The sequence below is a fragment of the Lissotriton vulgaris genome, unplaced genomic scaffold, assembly GCF_964263255.1.
Source record: "Lissotriton vulgaris unplaced genomic scaffold, aLisVul1.2 SCAFFOLD_275, whole genome shotgun sequence".
Lineage (NCBI taxonomy): Eukaryota > Metazoa > Chordata > Amphibia > Caudata > Salamandridae > Lissotriton > Lissotriton vulgaris.
The window spans coordinates 1,319,640-1,342,674 of NW_028252092.1; the positions used below are offsets into that span (position 1 = coordinate 1,319,640).

Here is a 23,035-nt window from a genome sequence, read left to right on the forward strand (position 1 = left end):
CACACATACATGCATGCACACATGTATACACAAACAAACACACACATGCATTCCATATAATGAAAAGATTTGTTGTGTGCTTTCTTCTACCCAGCACCTGGCTTGACAATAGGATACTACACACACATCTGTACACAGGCACACATACACACAATCACACACTCATGCAGACATTCTATGTAACATAATTAAAATCAATTCACACTAGCAGATCAATGGGGTGGATAAATAACATTTAGCCCCAACACGAGGATTGCTGTTCAGAAGTGTCCACTAGAAAGCACTTATGCATCAACAAGATTCACTCGAAGGCCTTGGAGCGAAGAGTGCTCTCGGAGGCCGGTGGCGATAGAGGGATGTCTTTTACCTTGAAGGGTGAATACTGGTCACCCCTAACATGTTCCTGTTACATTAGCAATTCTAGCTAGCTGGTGTATTACAAGAATGTTCACACAAACAAAATGTGGGTACATAACTCACATTCAAAGAGTTTTCAAAGGAATTGGGGAGAGGAGTTGACCTAATGGCTAGGGCGTTCGACCTCGAATCTGGGGAACTGGGTTCGAGTCTCAGCAATGACGCTGAACATCCTGTGATTCTGGGCAAATCAATTAATCTCTCCGTGCCTATCCAAAACGAATGTGTCCTCATGTAATGCAAGTGGTGCTATGTAAAGCGCTCTGATACCCGATTCGAGTCAAGTTCGCGCAGCACAACCTGTATTTAGGACTATACATTAATAACTTAGTAGTCACTTTAGAAGAACCACCATCCTCAGGATTGCTACTAGAGAATGCATTGATTAGGTACCTGCTCTACGCAGATGGCCTTGCCTGCTCAGTTAAAGCTCTAAAAAAGAGATTTCTATTGCACAGTACTGCAGCATAGAGTCCCTGAAAATAAGTAAAACTACCACCAGTCCATGGCAATGATTGTCAGAAAAATCATAGGTGAAATAATAACAAAAAACAGTATCTGGTAAAGCAGGACATCTAAATAATTCCACCTCGGGCCAAATTTATCAAGGTTTTGCATTGAACTAGTGCCACGCAGGGGGGCGTAAGGGCAACACAAATCCTAAGTGAGATGTGTCATGCCACTGAAGGCCACTTTGTGTGGCCTTGCATGGCTTCATACATCTGGAGGAACACAACATACATCTCTGCGTTGCGTTACTCTGCCCCAGGGAGACACTCCATGGGAAGAGCGTGGGTGTTCACACACCTCCACCCTTGGATTTTGCTGCATTTCCAGATTTACAATCAGTGGTAGACCTGGGAATGCTTCCACATTTTATACCTCCCCTGTTAAGGCATAACAGGGAGAAATATATTTATTTCTCCTTGTATCGTCCTCTTTCTACCTGTGCTTCCTTCTGCAGCACATATCAAAAGAGGAAAAGGATTGTGCAGATTATTTTTGTGCAGAAAGATGTCCCTGCCCTCAACGCAGGCACCATTGTACCATGACGCCGGTGTGCCTGTATTGGCGATAGGCAGCCAAAAGTGAGCCAGCACTAGGAAAGGCCAGGAATGTGCATTATAGTGTTAAATATGGTGCATTCGTGCAAAGAGAGAGGGGGATCAGCGAGGGAGACAGAGACAAATAGAGGAATAGAAAGAGTGGGCTTGAGAAAGAAAAAGATAAAAAAGACGTAGTGAGAGTAAGAGGAGAAAAAAGTGTGATGGCCGCAAACAAGCACCTAAGTTCAAGAGAATCTAAAATGCATGACTTTGTTTGAATGGTAACATTATGACCAGGCCTACCCTCAGTACTTGGTGACTGTGTCATCCAGCTTGGTGCACAGTTTCTTCACTTAGTGGCCTGAATACAATCTTGGCGGATGGGTTCCTGCATCACAACGGTGATGGATAGCCAAGCTGATGGGATTTATATTGTGGCGTATGCGATATCCGTCACCGCTGTGACGAGTAACCCATCCTTCAGGATTGTAATCAGGACCTCAGTGGTGCAAACTTTCAACACTCCTGACTCCCTTCCTTCTCCTGCTCTACACAGTTATCAGCATTTGCACCATCCCTGCACCCTGAATCCTATTACAGTACATTAGGGATCGCATATGCTTGGGCAGCCCCTTCTATAACGCAGGTCATTTAGTGCAAACTTAGCTCCGGTGCGACCTACATGGAGCCGATAGGGGTCTACCCACAGATACAGGTGTCAAGATTCACCTACATAGAATGATCTCAAGGGGGAGTAAATGAGAGAATCCTTCTCCTTTCCAATTTTTCCATATTACAGATGCAGGTGTAGAGGCAAAGAGGCCAATGAGAGGCTAACTGGCTACAGGTTCTACAGAGTCAGGGCAGCCATGACTGCAACACTTATACGTGCAAAATAAGGCCCGGTCTTCCAATTTGTTGCCCTGCACGCAAATGCAGTCAATCAATACACCAACCTCCAGGGGGCTCTGACCCCCTTTGAAAGCCAGGCCACTTTACTCTTGTAAAGGAAAAGGCAGACCAGAGGCTTCAAATAGCCAGCCTGCCTTAAACTAAAGCCCCATCCCATGTCTACACTGAGAACAATGCATGTTCTGTGAGACAGCACTTTGCCCAGATGTTTATCTGATGCACAGACTTAAGTCTTCTCTGCACCACAGAGTGGGACAGAGCGCCCTACACATCCTCCGGCCCCAGACCTCTAGGCAATTCGGGCTCTAGTAGTATCCACAGTACTCCTTCCTCACCCAACTAATCTACTACAGGAAAAACATATGGCCGAGATACCCGCCACCCCCTCTCAACACAACCCCAATGATGGGAAACTGGAAACGTTCTGAACTTTTGGAAGGCGGTGAGGGAGTGACCCTCACCGGCCGTATTTATTAAAATATGAAACAAAATTAAAACGTTAAAATAACAGTTTCATATTACATGTACAATTTCATATCCACATTTGATCATTGGCTAACCTTAACATATTCTCTAATACAAAGGTTCTCCTAGCCGATCTAACATCATACAAACTTTAAATTGAAATTGTACATCCTAACGTTAAGGGCCGACGGCAAGATCATAACCGGTGTCAAGATCCCTAAACCAGACATGTCCCCCTCACTTGTGAGGAGCGACCGCACCGAGGCTTACCTCAAGTGCACTTACCAATTTCCCTTGACTTGACGGGGGCCCCAATAAACTCGGCGCCATTTAAAGGTCGTCGAGGACTCGTGTGAGGTGTCTAGAAGGTAGCGTGGACCCCCTCCCAAACCCCACACAACTTACCACATCTGCCGTCGCAGATGACCTGGCCCCAGGAAATTACCCAGGAGGGGGCTGTAACCCCTCCTACCCCAGGAAGGGGCCTTGACCGCCTTTCCTTACCTTTCGGCGGCCCATCCTTAGACGGGACCGCCCACTGTTGAGGGGCCGATGGCCACCTCCTTCGAACGCTCCCATCCGTAATGGGTGACGCCCACCCCAAGGGATCTTCCAATTATTGCTCACCGATCATGACCTTACCGCCTACCAAAATAAATACGACAATTCTAACTAAATGACTAAATCCCTAATTCCTAACGACAGTAATATATTTACGGCTTAAACAAGGCATGATTACTGTACGACAACTGTTCATTTACCAATATATTACGAAACGAACATTCGAATCTCTCATCTTTATTGCAAAATTGACAGTTATTACTTTATTCGAAAGAACATCACAAATCCATCTTTATTGCATAATTCAAAGGCATCACAATACTACTTACAACCTGCAAAAAATAGTGTTATACTTCAACTTTACTCAAACTGCAACTTTATTCAAAACCACTTGCTGTCCTCAGGGGCTGGTGGGTGGGTCAAAAAATGGCTCCTCGTTCCGTCTCGGGCTCACGTGCAGCGAGGGGGTGCAGCTTCAGAGCACAGGAACAAGAGGATGCTTTCTTGGCTTGTTGCTCCTTTTATCCGTCTTCAGGGCGGGAGTAAACCCGCCCCGCCTGCCTCCGGGGGCGTGGCCGGCCGCGTCAGTGTCTAGGCCAGCCCACTCCAGGGCGGGAAAAGGCGCGCCCCGGCTACGCCGCTTTGGGCATACCAGCCGAGACTCGCCCTCCCGCCCAAGATGGCTTCCCGGGGGGATCGTGGTACTCTGCCATACGTTCGGGGGGACCGAATGGTCGCCCCTTTCCATATGGCCGAGATACCCGCCACCCCCTCTCAACACAACCCCAATGATGGGAAACTGGAAACGTTCTGAACTTTTGGAAGGCGGTGAGGGAGTGACCCTCACCGGCCGTATTTATTAAAATATGAAACAAAATTAAAACGTTAAAATAACAGTTTCATATTACATGTACAATTTCATATCCACATTTGATCATTGGCTAACCTTAACATATTCTCTAATACAAAGGTTCTCCTAGCCGATCTAACATCATACAAACTTTAAATTGAAATTGTACATCCTAACGTTAAGGGCCGACGGCAAGATCATAACCGGTGTCAAGATCCCTAAACCAGACATGTCCCCCTCACTTGTGAGGAGCGACCGCACCGAGGCTTACCTCAAGTGCACTTACCAATTTCCCTTGACTTGACGGGGGCCCCAATAAACTCGGCGCCATTTAAAGGTCGTCGAGGACTCGTGTGAGGTGTCTAGAAGGTAGCGTGGACCCCCTCCCAAACCCCACACAACTTACCACATCTGCCGTCGCAGATGACCTGGCCCCAGGAAATTACCCAGGAGGGGGCTGTAACCCCTCCTACCCCAGGAAGGGGCCTTGACCGCCTTTCCTTACCTTTCGGCGGGCCATCCTTAGACGGGACCGCCCACCGTTGAGGGGCCGATGGCCACCTCCTTCGAACGCTCCCATCCGTAATGGGTGACGCCCACCCCAAGGGATCTTCCAATTATTGCTCACCGATCATGACCTTACCGCCACAGGCCGGATAGTTGACCGGCTATCCGGACCCCCCACAATACTCCTACCTAAAGGTCATGTCGTAAAGTCCGCAACCAAGCTATCAGGTCTCCTATGAGTAACTCATTTCCCACCCGGGACAAATGAACACCATCCCCCAAATACATACTGTCCCCTTTAATACAACCATGTGGGATCGAATGCAGAGTACTTGAACGGAACAATCTACTCACTTTATTATTAATTTTCCTAACTGAGTGATTCAGAGCAGAAACTGAAAGAGCTCCTCGCCACACTCTTCGTGGGATCATATGAGACCAAGCAATTGTGCACCCTGGAACTCTTCTCGCTAACCAACTTACAGTGGCAAGCATCTCCTCAAGAAGAAGTCGTCTACCAGTGGTCACTAAATCGTTGCCCCCCAGATGTACTATTACTACAGACGGCGGTGACCTCGTCCGCCCTAACAAACCCTCGAAAAATGATCGAAATTGGTCAATACAGAGCCCGCCCTTACCATAGAAGGACACCCTGTACCCGTATTCCCCGGCAACGTGAATCATATCACCTGCTTTGAATACGTCCGCGGCACGCCTCACGTATGAGTGGCCCACGACCCACACCTCCTTTTTCACAGCCGGTGATGTCTGACCGCTGGCCCCGTGTTGGGTCGACTGCACAGTCCGCCCCGCCTCGCAGGCTTGCGTAACTGAAAACCAAAGAAACAAGAAGCATGAGTACCTCAATCTCACTTCACAACATGTGCAACCGCACATACCTTTTATAACAATTGGAGGACCAACGCCCCACACGTTTAATCTGTTCAACATTCAGACCCCTGGCTGTAGCTTCAGTAGCAGCCCCTATCCGAAAGGAATGGGTCCCAAACTCGCCGGGGTTTAAACCCGCGGCTGCGATCGACATCGCAAGCACCCGCTGGAACTGAAACCTTGTCAGTGGGGTGGCGTCAGCGTGTCTCAACAAGGTCCCCCCCCATGATGCCACCCTTTGTGCTAAATATTCCTCAACGCACTTTACTGGGCACATGGATGACTCGGGAATCCTTTGTATCAGGGTGCAGTCCCCTACCGATCCCTGGTCCGTTTTGGACCTGACATACGAGACAGTCATCGTCTCCCCCCTGACCTGGATGTGATCTCGGCACAATCCCCCCAGGGTATCCTGTTTATTCCTTGCCACTAACTCGCTTACGCGCATTGCCCCATAGAATGCTAGCATAAAAGCGGCCCGGAATAAGACTGTTTCATAACGGGATGAACATGTTGCAGGCAGTACAGATAATAATAAGGCCAACCTATCCAGACCTATCGGGCGCCTATCGTCTACTCTGCGACCCTCAAGGCGTTGCCACCCACGTAACGCTTTTTGAACAATAAAGGTTGTAGTTGGGTCCTGGATCCCATGAGCCCTAGCCATAAAGGAAATGGCGGCCCGATGCCTATGGGCCGTAGCCACTGATTTGCCTGCCCGGTTTAATGACAACAGGAATTCAACTACTAATTCCTCCTGACCCCAAAGCTCTCTTCTAGCCTCCCCCACAAAGGCCCAGTAGGATCGGAACGCCCCTTGATATGCCTTTCTTGTCCTGGGGGCTAAACTCTCTCCCACGAGGTGCTGTAACTCGGGGCACCGAGCGACCAGAGAGCTTCGGGAAAGGGTGCCGCTATTGGGTCCGCTGTGGGAAGGAAACCCCAGAAGGCCTGCATATGAAAACGAGAAAGTGCATCAGCTGCTTTGTTCATTACCCCTGGCACATGTCGCGCTTTGAACAAGACATTCAACTTCATGCACAATAACACAATTTCTTTGAGTAATCTCAGCACCCATTTGCAGCGTGCTGCCTGACTGTTGATACACTCAACCACGGTCATGTTGTCGGACCAAAATACCACAGAGTGATCTCTAAACCCCTCGGGCCAAGTTTTCAAGGCCACCAGAATGGGAAATAATTCCAAAAAGGCAATGTTCCTCGTTAAACCGGACTCATGCCACCATAACGGCCATCTTTGGGCTGACCATTGTGTGCCAAATATGGCGCCAAAACCAGTGCTCCCTGCCGAATCTGTCCACAGTCCCAATTCCTCGGAGGACACCGCCGGTTTACTCCAAACCACTCGACCATTGAAATCCGCCAGGAATGCCAACCAAATGCGCATGTCCTGACGAACCTCGGCCGACAACCTTGTACGGTGATGACCCTCTTTCAGGCCGACCATGGCTTGAGAGATCGAGCGGGAAAAAGGGCGGGCCATCGGCATGACTCTCAGGGCAAAATTCAGCTGTCCAACCAATTGTTGCAACTGATGCAATTTGACCTTGGACTCCTTAATACATGTTTCTAATGTTCCCCTGAATTTCACCACTTTCTCTCTAGGTAACTTAAAACAACCTTCCACGGAATCAAGCTCGATCCCTAGGAACTCGAGGCAAGTCGAGGGTCCGACGGTCTTACCTGGTGCCAACGGCACACCGAAATGCTTCATTAAGGCACAAAATTCCTTCAAAGCCTGACCACATTCGGGAACCCCAGCCGCCCCCAAAAACAAAAAGTCATCGAGATAATGCATGACATGTTGGAAACCCGTCTTCCTTGTGAAGACCCACTGCAAAAAACAACTAAACATTTCGAAATAAGCACAAGAAATAGAGCAACCCATTGGCATACATCTGTCCATGTAATATTGACCCTGAAACATGAAACCAAGGAGACGCTGATCGTCTAGGTGTACCGGGAGCAACCGGAACGCTGACTCGATATCCGACTTTGCCATCAGCGCTCCGGGCCCTAGGCGATTCAACATGGCGACGGCCTCATCGAAAGATGCGTACCGCACTGAACATACCTTCTGGTCTATTGCATCATTCACCGACCGACCATGCGGGGCTGATAAATTATGTATCAGTCTGAACTCACCCGGATCCTTCTTAGGAACCACCCCCAAAGGAGAACAGACAAAATCATCACATGGTAGTTCGACAAATGGACCGGCCACACGGCCTCGGGCTACCTCCTTCGCAATCTTTTCCTGCACTATAGTCGTATGTCTCAAGACTGATACTTGATTTTTACAATGTCTTACCCCCCGGAATTCCCCCACTGGGATGCGGAAACCATGTGAGAAACCGTTCCGTAGCACCCCAGCGGAAGCGTGATCCGGGTATTCGCTGAGCCAAGGAATCATTGCCATGGTATCAACCGGGGTAGGTAAAGGCGCCCCTCGGCCAGTTTCAGACCTGTTTGGCGCCTCCTTTACCCCCGTTATCACCTGTTCTGGCTCTGCACATGGACTCCGGATGCGATGACTGCCCGCATCCCCCACATTCATGGCGGAACTTGCATGTCCCCTGGGGCCTTGAACATTTACCTCTGTTGAAATTCCAACAAACACCCCTTTTACTTGTGTTGCCATTCGGCCTTGAGTGATATTCGTTACCCGAACCTGATCGAAAGGGGGTCCCGGCATTTTGGCGGGAGGATTCCCCCCCCCGTTCGCTCCCCACCAATGGCACCTTTAACATGCCAGTACTTTCAATTTTTGACCATGACACAGAGTCGTAACAGTCCCACGTTAAGCTTTTATCCTGCTCTTTTGCTTTCCTAAAGATATTATCGTAACAAAACCACTGGGTGCCCCCAAAAGCTACAGAATATTCCATGATCCGTGTCTGATAGATCGGCCATTCGTGCAGTACTTCTGGTCTACGTTCACCTAAAATGGCTGTAAAGATCCCCCATGCTTTACCCCAGTTACCAATATGTTCATCGACTTTAAAGGCGGCCATCTTTGCGCGCCATACACTCGGATGCATGAGCTCCTTCTGGCTCCTAACATGCTCCAACTCATAATGGTCGGTAAGCAGGGAAAAAATGTTTACATACTCGTCTGCCCATATCTTTTCTTTTATCGCTAAAGGGACATGTTGCCCCACTCTTTCCCTTCGTGAAGGTGCAGACTCATCTCTTGCAATCGGCAAAGGCCGCTTACCTGAACCCGATGCTGTTCCCGGGGGCTTTTCTACTGCCGCAACCGGCACGGTAACTGGCGATGCCTTCGCCGCCTCCTTAGATTCACGCACCTGCTTGGCAAATGCCCGTGCGTCGTCAGCCGTGGTGCCCTCACCATCTTTCCCCAACCACGCTGCTAGTTGGGCTGCCAGCTCAGGAGGCATATCCTCCGCGGGCACGGGGGTAACCACAACGGGAATCGGAGTACCCTCTGTCGGGACCGGAGTCGTCTCCTCAAGCGGAGGACGGGGAACCGGGATGTCCCCCCCAGCTGCTCCTCTTCTGGGCCTTTTGCCCTTCCCTCCCGGAGCTGCTCCTTCCAAAGGCCGTTTCGGCCCTTCTCCCGCTTCTTTATCATCCATCCGCTTCTTCATATCGGCCATTTCTTTCATTAGCTGCCGCAGCATCTGGTCGGTAGTCATTCGCTTCATGGCTTTTTTAGGCATTCTCCAGCAGAGTTCCTACAAGACAAAAGAGAAAGATTACCACGTTCAAAAAATGGCTCCTCGTTCTGTCTCGGGCTCACGTGCAGCGAGGGGGTGCAGCTTCAGAGCACAGGAACAAGAGGATGCTTTCTTGGCTTGTTGCTCCTTTTATCCGTCTTCAGGGCGGGAGTAAACCCGCCCCGCCTGCCTCCGGGGGCGTGGCCGGCCGCGTCAGTGTCTAGGCCAGCCCACTCCAGGGCGGGAAAAGGCGCGCCCCGGCTACGCCGCTTTGGGCATACCAGCCGAGACTCGCCCTCCCGCCCAAGATGGCTTCCCGGGGGGATCGTGGTACTCTGCCATACGTTCGGGGGGACCGAATGGTCGCCCCTTTCCAAAAGGGCTCCAATGCACAAACCAGACTTACATGCAACTTTCTTGTAGACTCCAGATACAGAGCACTAAATGGAGGGTTGGCAGAAGATTTGCCCACTGCACCAATGTATCAGGGACATGTGGCCTCCACCATCATAGACTACACATGTGTGCATTACTCATACTTCCATCTTTGCAAAATATACACTATCATTCAGAGGCCTGACAATGACCATGATCCTCACATGCATGTTCGACTGTCCAAAGTTTTTTTAGGATGGACTTGTTTATGCCTGCTTACATGCTATTACAGTAGTCCAGTCTAGAAGTAATTAGGGCCACTGCCCCTGTCTTTCTCTCCATACAAGGGAGCAAGTCAAAGAACTTCTTTCTAGGTTCTTGACTACATCCATCGTGTTAGAGGGGGGAGGAGTATCCTTAGGCCACCATAAGCTAGGAAGGAAAATGTTGGACTTTCCTAGTAGCATGATCTCAGTCTTTGGGTATTTCATCTCAGGTGTTTACATTGCATCCAGTGAAAGACTCCTGTGAGACATAGTTGGACATTTCCTTCGACATTGGTAGAGAGTTTGTCTAACACTAGAATTAATTGAGTATTATAAGCATGTGAGATGTTTTCAATATTAAAAGATGATATAGATTCTATACAGGGAACCATGTATATACTTAAACAGCCCTTGACTTGGGGTAGGAATCCTGCAGGACACCAGAATGCAAACGATTCTCTGTTGACTGGTAGTGCCCCAGAGGGACTCCTTGCCTCTGGTTGGTAAGGAGTGACTTCAGCCAGGCTAGGGCCAGGTGGGAAATGCCACAGGTTTTCAGACGGTGCACCAGCATGTCATTGGAGACGGTATGAAATGCGGAAAATAAATCTAATGGAATCAGCACTGTATTTTTCCCTCGTCCAAGGCAAATTTGAGGGTCTCCATAGTGTGTAATAGTGCAGATTCTGTAGAATGTTGGGGCCTAAAACCCAATTGGCTCAGATACAGAATATCAGCCTCTTCTAAGAAAGAAGTCGGTTGATAATCAACAAATTTATCAGTCGCTTTACTGAGGCAAGGTAGTAGGAAAATGGGCCGGAGGTTAGAGAGGGTAGTAGGATTGGTCACTTGGTTTTTCTGAAGGGGTTTGACTGCCGCGATGTTCCAGTCCGAGGGCACTTCCGCAAGGGAGAGTGAGGAATGAATTATTAATGGCTGGGTTTACGATCTCTATAACAGTGTGTCGTACCTCCAAGGGGCAGGGTCAAAGGGGAATCCTGACTTGCAAGCGAGAATTGCTTGGAATTACTGTTTCAAGCTAATGTTTTAAACTGATTGAAGAATCAGTCTATCATCAGTTTACAAATCAGTTTGCACATTTTGTATTTTCTTTGAAAAAAAATAGCAATTTGACTACAGAGGGTCTGTGATGGGGGATAGTATGTTCAAGTATTTTAGGGTGGGTAAATGACTTTACAATTTTCAAAATAGTTTTTGAGTCTGAGTCAGCAAGCGTAAGGAGTTAGTATAGTGGACTTTCTTTTCTACTTTAATTTGTTGATGGTAGGCTTTGAGAGCCATTCTGCATTGTATTAGCTCCTCTAATTTACAACCTCTTACCATCTACACTCTAGCTGTCCACAATGTAGATGTAATTCTGTCAGCTTGTGTAGTGGATTTCTCTTTCAAAGGGACGGGAGGGACAAAGGTATGATTATGCGTAGACATACAGGAGTTAATGTGCTGGGTGTCTAATGTTGGAGTCCTTGATAGGATGGGTCTGACAGCAAGTGCATCAGTGCTGAGGTCCAGATCAGCTTTCATTTCATTCCATTTATGCACCGTTTTGGGGATGACCGAATTGGGTCCCAAATGAGTATTAGTGCTCTGACGTCTAATCCTAGAGGGGATATAATTGTGGTCTGGCCATGATCAGGTAACTGGAGAGTTGACCATAAGAGTACCAAGGTTTTAGAAAATCCCATTGAGCGTTTGTCCAGCACAAGGTGTGGAGGGAGATACTCACTGATTCAGACCCATGGTCTCTAAGGTATCTAAGAAATGTATAACTCCGCGTTCGGTATTAGTCTAAATGAAGGGTAAGAACCCTGAGTAGGGTGAAGTTCAAATATCTAAGAGTGAGAGAGCTTAGGTGTCTAAGAAGCGTAGATGTGGAACTGGTGGGTGATAGATCAAAGATCCAGAGAAGGAGGCTGAACATTCAACTTGGGAGCAGAAACAAAGACTTTCCGCATCTTTAGGACATGTAAGTTTGAATGTAGAGCATTTGAGCGTAATGTTATATTTTATAGTGACCCTTCTCCCGTGATTTAAGTCTATCTTGTGTATGTATCAGATATCCAGGGAGGAGGGCATGGACGATGCCCAGAGGACTTCTTAAGCCATGTTTCCATGACAAAAAGGCAGTCTAGGTTGAGAGCTAAGACCATATCATAGATGTTTTGGACGTGCTTACACGAAGACTTTCAGGTGATCAATATTGATAAAAAAACAAATGCTGTTTCTATGTAGATTCCATCTTTTCTAATGTTTGACAATCTACTCTCTCGTCACCAGCACAGTTTCACTAGGGGTAAGGGTTGAGCTTTTCACAATGGCGCACTAGAGCTGGAGAACAAAAACTGATCTCAGCCATTAGTTCAAGCAGGGACTCTGTCAAGGTTTCACAAAAGACAAATAAGACCACCAATGGAAGGCATGAGTTGGAGTGAGAGCCCCAGCACCTTTCCATTGAAAGAGAGAGCAGCAAATGGTCAATTGTGGTATAATTCAAATGTTTTTAGCTGATACGTGATCTTATCTTCCATGTCGTTAAGCATTAAACACTTCTATATCCTCAGACAATCACTGGCGTTTCGATTCAGCCAGTTCGTCAACATTCAAGTCCAACAATATCCAGAGTGTCCTTCCTTATGGCATGGGAACCGTGTCCGGAGTCCTGGCCAATGACACTGTCCAGGTAAGTGGACTGGAGAATGTGCATGAGTTTTGCAGAATATGATCATGTTTGAGATACACGTGAGACAGAGAACAGAAACCAGGGTATCACTAGGGCTGATTGTTTTTGTTACATAAGGTGTCCCTTCCTACACAAAAACAATCATCCTCGCAACGCAGGCACACTTGCACCATGGTGCAAAGGTGTCTGTGTTGGCGCATGGCATCCAATTGTGCGCCAGCGCAGGGGAGAGCTCAGAGATATGTCAAATTAATGTACATATGAGCATCCCTGTGCTTTGGAAGTAACACAGAACAGCACAGCCAAATGGCTTGCAGCACAATGCTGTGTTACTTCCTTGAAAATATGGCCCCTAGTCCCTGCTTTAGAAGGTCAGCAAAATAACTGCTATTGCCTGATAAATCAATACGATCTACTTGATGATAGCGGCTACTTTGAAAAAATGTCCACCAGGAAGATGAAAGCTAGGGTACACTGACTCTTTTCCCTGTCATATTTGGTAACTCTCCTGCTACAGTGCTTCAGAGTCCAATGTGAAGACAAAGGGATGCACCGATGGGCATATTATCAAGGAATGGTGTTAAAATTGGGCTTGATAATACATCCTTGTTAATTCCCATAGAAGCCTAGTTTCTGATACTAACACGGGCTTCTATGGGAATTAACAAGGGCGTATTATCAAGCCCATTATCGCCGTTTTATCGGCGGTTTCCTGCAGATAAAACGGCAATATTCTTAACACCGGTCCTTGATAATATGCCCCCTCATTTGGCTCTTCAAAGGGCCACCTTCAAAATGAACCTTTAAGCTGATTGGAGAGGTGATTGAAAGCCATCAGGGTAATCTTAGAGGGCCTGATTCACAGAACTAACTTAAGACAAAATCCTAAACTTACTACTTTTGGTATTCACAGAAAGTAGGATTTTGTCTTAAATTTGTCTTAAGACAGACTTAAGACAGATTTAAGACAGAATCCTAACTTAAGTCTGTCTTAAGACAAAATCCTAACTTCTGTGAATACCAAAAGTAGTAAGTTTAGGATTTTGTCTTAAGTTAGTTCTGTGAATCTGGCCCAGAGTGCACAAGCTGAGGCTTGTACCCAAAGTAGGGGCCGATATATTCTAGCAGAAGAGAACAGAGACAAAAAAAACATTTGGCTGTAGCGGTGGTGGCACAAGCCGGATAATGCAGATTGGATGATCTTAACACACTCCCTCTAGCAACTGTTTCTATAGGTTCCACCAGGGCATAGATCCCAGAAATCACACGTTAGCACAGACGAACATACTTGTTTGGCTTAAAATATGCGGGCAATTTCAAACGTAGCGCATCTAGGGAGATGAGTCACGTTGTAAAGCCCTGCGTCACATTATACCTGCACCTTGTATAATGTATGCAGGGTGGGAGATCCCATGCTGGAAATCTTCATAAAAGTGACGCAGTGAAATCTACAAGATTCCACTGCGTCACTTCTAGGATGCCACCACGTCAAAACCTTACGCCTGCTTGAAACAGGCATAAGGAGAGACGCAGTGTAGTGGTGCAAAGGTTTCTCAGGATGGCGCAGGGAAAGTGACGCATCTCTACAGATGCGTTACTTTCTTGTAAATCTGCCCCTCAATATTGGGGAATATTTACAAACCCCTTGCGCCACCTGTATGTCACTTTTCCAGTGTTAACAATGAGGCAAAAGTGGCGCAAGAGGCTTGTATATCAGCCTCATTGTGTTTAATAACAAGCATATATTATATTTCCCTATATTAAAATTAGAAGCAGGCTTTGGTGCCTGCTTAGGGTTTTTGTGCCCCCTAGCGGCAGAGGTATTGAAATTGAGGCAGAATTTACATGAGTGTAGAAGTCTGCAGCAGCTAATCACAGCCCATGAAAAAAGTGCTGGGATCACTCCTCAACCAGGACACACTGGGACATCATCACTAGAACCCCCAGAGGGGGATTTGAAGCACTCGCAAATCATGATACACTTTAGATTTATAATTTATCAGTTCTATTGAGACTAAATTCCTAATTTCTACTGAATTGTTGCAATCCTATGTTGTAATCCATAATAACTGCCTCATTGCATCTTCATTTTTATTGTAAGTTGATGCTTAAACAAGATTCTTTCTGCTGGTGTCAGAGTAGAGAAGTTCCTTCCGTTGCAAATGATTTATCTCCAACATAGATTTCTCGCCTCAGGTGTTTGCAGATGGGTGTAATACCTGCAATGCCTTTACTTGTCCTCCCCTCTGTAATTCATTAAACCAATCCTAACGATTGTATATTACATGCAGATAACCTCTCAAAAGACACCTGGGTCATTCAGTAGTCACCCACCGCTGTTTCCTTCCTTTGTCCTCATGAATTCTTAGCAAACTTTCTTGAAAAAATGTAAATCCTGAAATAAACAATAGACAATGGAGAACTCACTGAGAATATGTTTACCCCTTAATGTTCTAGAAGGAGACTCCTAATCTCAAAACAACCTGACCCTTGGCATCACTCTACCTTTGTGCCTTCTTATGCCTGACCCAATTTAGCGAAGGGGGTGGGATCAAGGATTCCTGTTTTCAATGACTGAATGCCTCAAGGCTGGGGTTTCATCAACCACTCAAACAAGGGGGCCCCTGAGGCAGATATGAGGCAGAGAGAGCAGGGGAACAATCAAAGAGCAATCAAAAGAGACACTCTGCTGAATCTTTATGAAGAGAGATGCATGACGCTGAACAAAGTTCTAAGCGATAAGCGGCATAAAGGTAATGTCCAATGCAAATATGATTTAATACTTGAGAGGTGGATCAGAAGCTTAAAAAAACATCCAAGCAGGATCGCGGCTTGTACACATCCGAGACGCCAAGCACTTTCCCTTAATGCCTCATATCCCTTAGAATTTTGTTCTGCATTATGCATCTCTCTTCATGAAGATTCAGTTGTGCCCATTATCCTCTGGACAGTCACATGCTGACCTTATTTTGGAGCCCTTCATGCATTATGTATTAATTTGCACAATCACTCTGTCTGCCCTTCAAGGACTTGGGTAGTCGCTCTGGAAATCTAACCCAGGTGCTTCATATTTCCTTTGCTTGCACTCGAACCTTGTGCCCTGAAGAAGGTTTGACCCAAATGTGGGTCTGACACCGAAACGCGCATTGGCGCTAGAGCCCTTGTTCCTCCCTTGTTGGCATCGCCCCCATGGAGAAAAGAAAACAGACTATGGACTGTATCAGTGCTTTACAGAGACAACCAACTGATCTTGGGTTTTCCTTATCACTATATACTATCTGAATTTTCTATTGTTGTGAACCTTTTCTTGGATTAATTGATTGTGTAAGGCACCATTTATTGCATTGTTATCTGATGGAATGTTTGAGTATGTTTGAGTCAGTGTTTGACTGTTTTTTGAAAGATTGTGTGTGTGTGGCTTAAGATGGTTGTAGAGTTTGTGGAAATGTATTGTCTTTTATGTTTTTCTTACTATGTTGACCAAAATATCTAAATAAATATGATATCCCTAACTCGCAAGTATTCCTTATTATAATTAAGATGGGTACCCTGTTCAGGACTCTTTTTGTCTATATCATTGACGTACAGCACTTCATAAAGAATTTTCAGGCAGAGTGTCTCTTTTGATTGCTCTTAGGGGGTTTGTCAAGCGGTGTGTTAGAAGGGATGCCCTGTCTTACTCACTAGGTTACATTTCATGTACCTGCTTTTTCTTTTCTTTAATGAAGGTATTCACATATTAAATTACAAAGATGAGTCTGAACATTTTCTGATTTCTTTCTCCTTTGAGGTTGGAACTCTTGTGGTCACCAACCAGGCCTTTACTTTGACCTCTGCTGAAGACAACGCCTTTGCCAATTTTCCTTTTGATGGCATCCTGGGACTGTCATATCCCGATATGTTTGGTGATGGAACGACCACAGTATACGACAACATGTGGAAGCAGGGTTTAATCCCCGATAACCTTTTCTCTATCTACCTGAGCAGGTAGGTGACGTTTCCTATGGTAATAAGAAAAGGTTGAACAGAGTAAGATGTCAATCAAAAAGAAGGATTCCCATTTAGAAGGCGAGAACATAGTGACGTTTTTTTGCTTGAAAACAAGAATCCTGTCAAATATTATGACTAACAGGAAGTATATTACTGATTAACACTTTGCAGGTACCACATTTTCTGCAATGCGGTGGCAAGCAGAAAACAGTGCATTTCATTTTCAGGAGCTGAAAATGTAAAAAAAATACTCTAATTAAAAGCACATGACAGGTGCAAAACAAAAGGGATATATACAACTGGAAAAGACTTAAAGCATTGTTAATTTTGCTTTGAACCCGCATCTCCAGTTTAATAATCCAGAATGCTTCATGCAGTAACCATCGAGTGAACCTTCCGCCTCTCCTTGGGCCTTCGGTCACATGCTCAATCAATATAGATACAAGCTGACACTTGTCTAAATTCACCGAACTGTCATCACTGTTCCTCACCATTTTGAATTTGGGTTTTGGTTTTATGAGCTTGCATTATTACATTGTGTTGTTAGGCCTGATCAACAAGTCACATTCCACAAATATATATGTTTGAATAAACTACCTACTCTCTCTCTTCTTGCCTTCACCCTGCCTCAGATTTTCAGAGCACCCCATTCCCCAGGCATTCCCAGCAAATGCAAGACACAGACAAGGGCATTGCCTGATTGGGCTACATATGACCTTGGGTCAGAATCCCTGTTCTTATGAAATATATAAGTTACGGTACAATCATGTGTCTTATCCTGCAGCCCTCATTGCCAAGTCGCACAATCAAACGTATACCAAAACCACCCAAATACTTAAACAGCAACACAAAGAACCTACCTCATACACATCTCACTAACTATGACACACCCTCAAACTGCAGAACACACACTCCAACTCATGCTTGTTAATCCTAGTTCTTCACCCTAAGCTCGTAAGTGACGCACAAATATATGGAGCTGCTGCTATGTCATGTCCCACTCTCTTCAGCTGAAAACTCCACCTTCCATCTCACCTACAGGCCTCCCAAGCAGAACAAGGCCTTCATGGATAAATTCTCACATCAATTCACCACCTCACCCATCCAACATGCTGGTATCACCTCCCAGACAACACAAGTTCAAAGCAAACAAGAGGCACCCTCTTCAGCCTGATTGACGTACTAAATGTAGTGCAGCATTTTACACAACCAACAGACTCAAACACCATATCCTCAACTTCATCTTCTCAATATCACCAATAATCCAATGCAAACTTCCCTTATCCCTGAGTTGGACCGACCACTTTGCCATGCCTATTTCTATTGTCAACATCCTACCAACAAACATAGGTCAATACAAAAGATAAGACCAAACTTTCTGATTCTTCAAAGACATATCCATAGACAAGTTAATATTTTAATTCATCTCTCACTCTTCTGTGTCTGGGGCCACCACCCGTCTAAACAACTTCAACACTTTTTTGTAAAACTCTGAACAACCAGGCCCCAATTAAAAACCCACACGTGCAAGTCAGAGCCTTCAGCTCCGTGATACTATAAACACCTTGCTGGCAATAAATGATCTATCTGCAGACAAAAAAGAAAATGGAGGAAAGGCATCATTTCTAATGACCTCATGGTACTAAAGTCCCTCCGTGCACACGCAGATGGCTCATCGCATCAGCCAAAGCATGGTATTATGCCACCACCATCACTGAAGCCACCAACAGAAGCAGAACTCTTTTAAAGACAATCAAGCATTGATAAACCCCCTGCTGGACCCACCTATTCACCACTCCATAGAAAAGTGCAATGCCATCAACCTATCCTCCAGTGTAAAGTACAAAATATCCAACAGCACATCCATGACACCAAGCCTGATTCAACTCGTGCATCTGTCCCTCGCACTGTCAACCTTCAAAGCCCATATGTTGCACTTCACACTGATATACTCAACCCCTCGGAGCAACTTCTTATGAAAATTATATGGTACCCTCATCCTTCATCAAAGCTGTCTCTGGAGATGCTGCCTCACCTTTGGTCTCCATTGTCAATGTTTCCCTCACTCCGGGCATCGTTGCAGATACTCCTAAAAGAATCCTAAACTGGACCCGATGACCCACGTCTACTATCCCATCACTCACCTAGTGTTCATCAGCACGATCTTTGTTAAAACAGTAAATGATGAACTCTAGTATCACGGCTCTTGGAAACTAGCATCATTTGCACAGTATCTCCTCAGATGTTTGCCCTCCCTGTTTTTCTTTGCCGTAGAACTCTGTGCACTTTGCCCCTGCTAACCTGAGGTAAAGTGTTGTGTTCCACTCCCCCTAAACATGAAGAAATGGGCATCCCATGATTAGTATGTTTAACTACCTGTAAGTCCTTAGTATATAAAACCAGGGTGCAATAGGAGCCTGTAAGTTAAATGTCCCCGGTGGACTGCAGCGCCTATTGTGCCGTTCACTCCAGTGAAAATATAAACATGACTACCGACCTCTCACAAATAGGCTGGCCGTCCAGGTTTTAACTGGCTGAAAATTCAACCTCCCAAAATAACCCATTTTGAAAGGTCTACACAATCTTTATGAATATTACTTCCCGTAAGGCATGGTGCATGGTATTTGAAAATAGGAATGTTAAACATGTCCTTACAGCGAAAGAGCCCTAAAGGTTATTTTCACTGTGGCAGGGTTGGCTGTTCCATTGGAAAGTATGTGGATACAATATTACATGTAGTAATGTTATCTCTGCCTCGGAAAGGGCAACAAGGTTCATGTTTGGGCTTTTACAATTATTTATTACAATCCCAATTCATAGGCTAAGTCTGATTTATAATAAATATTTAAAAACTTTAGAAAGTTAGCATTTACCTGCTTAAAGTCTCTAGACACCCATTTGCTTGGTCTTCCAGCTATCACCCTTGGGCTGAACAGCTGTTTGATGAAGGATGAACATGGTCCTAGAGCAGAGAAAAAAGCCTCCGGTGTGTGGAGGTGTCTGTTTCTCTGGCTGACCATCTGGGCAGGTACTTAATTACCTTCAAAGAGGCCTGCTCTGTCACAGAGAGAAATAGTTAACATTTGAGCCTGTCATCTTCCTCTGTCCCACTAGCCAGTTGAGCACAAGTCCCAATGGGTAAAAAGATGCTCTCAGAACTGGCTTAGACTGACCACAGGGTAGGGGTTGCTAATTTCCCTGCCCATACCTGAAGAGTGAGGCACACAGGACGTGTTGCAAAGCTGGGTAGGGCAAGCCTAGCAAATCTTTTCGCCATTGGATAGGGGAAGGAAAGGAGTTTTCCCAACCCACAGGCTGGCTGGTATGTAGAATAAATGGGGCCTCTCCTGTACCCTCCACAGAACACATTCTTGGACTGAGGAAAAACAAAAGAGGACTTTACCTGCAGTCTCTGACCTGAGCAGAACCAAGAAGACTGGACCTGCTCTCAGTCTTGTACCCAAGGCCAGACTCCAAGGTTCATATTGCTGACCTTATGTTTCTGCTACAGGGACCCAACAAGCTACAAGAAGCATCATTTGCAAATTTCTAGCTGACCAGTACCACCTGGAGCTGTCAGTGACCCTGCTGCTTGAATCATGAGCCTCAATTGCTTTCCCAAGGTCCTGGACCCTTGGCTGGTGTCAAAGTATACCACTACTAACAAATCCTGTAACCTTTTGGAACTAATGCTCTCCAGAGGATCTGGATAAACTTGCCAACATGATCTGATGAAGGTGCCTGGTTGCTAGATCAAAGATTAGGTTGCTTCTACTCCGCAACAGGAAATATAATTAAGGGGGTTGTAGCGGAGAAAGTATCCAGCCTTTTTAAGCACTCTTGGGCTACATGCTGAACATTGCCAGATGGGAAGAATCTGAACTCCAAAAAAGTAACTGAGGGCCTATTTCATAGTTTGGTGGATGGCCCATTTTTACACCAGGCCATTGAGTCAATAACACCATTGCCCAGAGGTAGATGCCATCCTTCAAATTTAGAAATCACTGCCAGGAACCGCTGTCAAGGCAATTCCTGTCCATGCATTTTACAGTTTGATGTGGGGCTCGGTTATCATGATGGAGCCTTGCACCAAACTGTTTTCTTTTCAAAAAGAACATTTCAAAGTAGGATTTTCTGTTTGAAAATAGAAAAATGACCCTTTATTGGGCGTCATCTCCCCTGGCGAGGGAAGCATCTTGTCTTTTTTACTATTCCCTCCACCGGGGTTTGCCTGCCAGTGATCGACAATAAAAAACAGTTATATGTCTGCCATTCCCACCCCAGTAAGTGCAACAGTAGGGAAGTGTTACATAGTGGAGGGGATAAAATTACTATTCCCACTCCAGGGAGTGCAAGAGTAGGGAATATGTTGGATAGTGGAGATGATAACACTATTATTCCCACTTCAAATAGTGCAACAGTAGGGAATGTGTTGGATTGCGGAGACACATATTTTACTATTCTCACTCCAACAAGTGCAACAGTAATGAAAGTGTTGGATAGCTGAGGGTGATACCTTACTATTCCCACTCCAGCAAGTGCAACAGTAGGGAAAGTGTTAGATAGCAGAAGGGAATAATTTACTATTCCCACCCTACAGAGTGCAACAGTAGGGAAAGTGTTGGATAGCATAGGGGATAAAATTACTATTGTCACTCCAACAACTGCAACAGTAGAGAAAGTGTTGGATAGCCAAGGGGCTAAAATTACTAATCCACCTCCAGCACATGCAACTATTCAAAAGTGTTGGATAGCGAAGGGGAATAATTTCTATTTCCACTCCAGCAAGTTATACAGTAGGGAAAAGGTTAGAGAGCAGAGGGGATAACATTACTATTCCCACTCCAGGGAGTGCAAGAGTAGAGAAAGTGTTGGATAGCCAAGGGGATAAAATTACTTTTCCAACTCCAGGAGTGCAACAGCAGAGAAAGTGTTGGATAGTAGAGGGGAAAAATGTACTATTCCCACTAAAGCAAGTGCAACAGTAGTGAAAGTGTTGGTTAGGAGAGGGTATTCATGTACTATTTCCACTCTAAGGAGTGCAACAGTGGAGAACGTGTTGGATAGTGTAGGGAATAAAATTACTATTCCCACTCCAACAATTACAACAGTAGGGATAGTGTTGGATAGCAGAATGGAATAATTTACTATTCCCACTTCAGTAAAATAATAAACTTCAATTAACATACACCTAAATAATAAAAAATAATTTACGTCCCTCCAAATCATCCTATAAATGACACCACTAATATAGTTAAACGTTACACAATTAACATAATTGCTTCAAAATTAATTAATCTACTAATAAGAATGAACAACCAAATTAAAAACAATCAGTAATAAATTAATTCACACTATTGAAGACTTTGAAATACCAATAACTAAATATAGTAAATTGTAATTTCTTCCCACATTACTCCCTTATGAATCAAGAATCCACTCCTAAAAAATGACACAATTGACATATTTTCCAATTAACTATTAATAATTAATAACCACATGCTAATTATTTATTAATAAATTATTTAACACAATTAACAATAAATTATTAAATACAGAAATATGAATTAATACTAATTATGAACTAATTCATTAAAATTAAATTACTTCACACCCTACTCCCCTATGAACCCACAACCCGCTTAGACAAAAAAAACACAATTAACATAATTACAAATTAATAATTAATCACTAATAACCAATGATAACTAATTGATAACAAATGAAATAACACAATCAACAAAACACATTATTAAATACATAACTATTAATTAATTAAAATATTAAGTACTTAAATGTAATGACATTACTTTCCACCCTATTCCCCTATACACCCACACCCCACTCCTACAAAAATGGCACAATTAACATGTGTAACAATTAATAATTTAAAAACATTTAGTAACTAGGTAATGACAAATGTATTAACACAATTAACAAGATAAAGTATTAAATGCAAAAATATGAATTAATTAAAATGAATAATGAATTAATTATAATTAAATTACTTCCCGCCCTATTCCCCTAGAAACTCACAACCTGGTACAGAACTAAAACACACTATTACATTTTTATAAAATTACTAACTTCTAAAAATTATTAATAAATATATTATAATTAAATCACTTTCCACCCTAACCCCCTTTAAACCCACTACCCGCTACGGTACTAAAATACGCAAAAATTAATTATCATGCAATTCATTATTTCTAAAAATGTAAAACATACAATACAAAAATAAGCTATACTTATACAAATAACATACTTTTAACACATATACTAAAATACAGAACATTGAAATAAATTGTTTTATTATTAACAACAATATTTTTACTAACGATATTACTAACTTTG

At 44.6% G+C, this 23,035-nt stretch overlaps 1 protein-coding gene across 1 annotated transcript in view; it reads left to right on the plus strand.

The window, feature by feature from the left end:
- The window catches only part of LOC147662674 (pepsin A-like), a 49,059-nt gene that overhangs the window by 7,167 nt on the left and 18,857 nt on the right, over positions 1-23,035 (plus strand). Inside the window, exons 4-5 of the mRNA XM_086950994.1 lie at positions 12,573-12,691; positions 16,482-16,678. Coding sequence (XP_086807120.1) covers positions 12,573-12,691; positions 16,482-16,678 — 316 coding nt within the window. The remainder of the gene's footprint in view (positions 1-12,572; positions 12,692-16,481; positions 16,679-23,035) is intronic.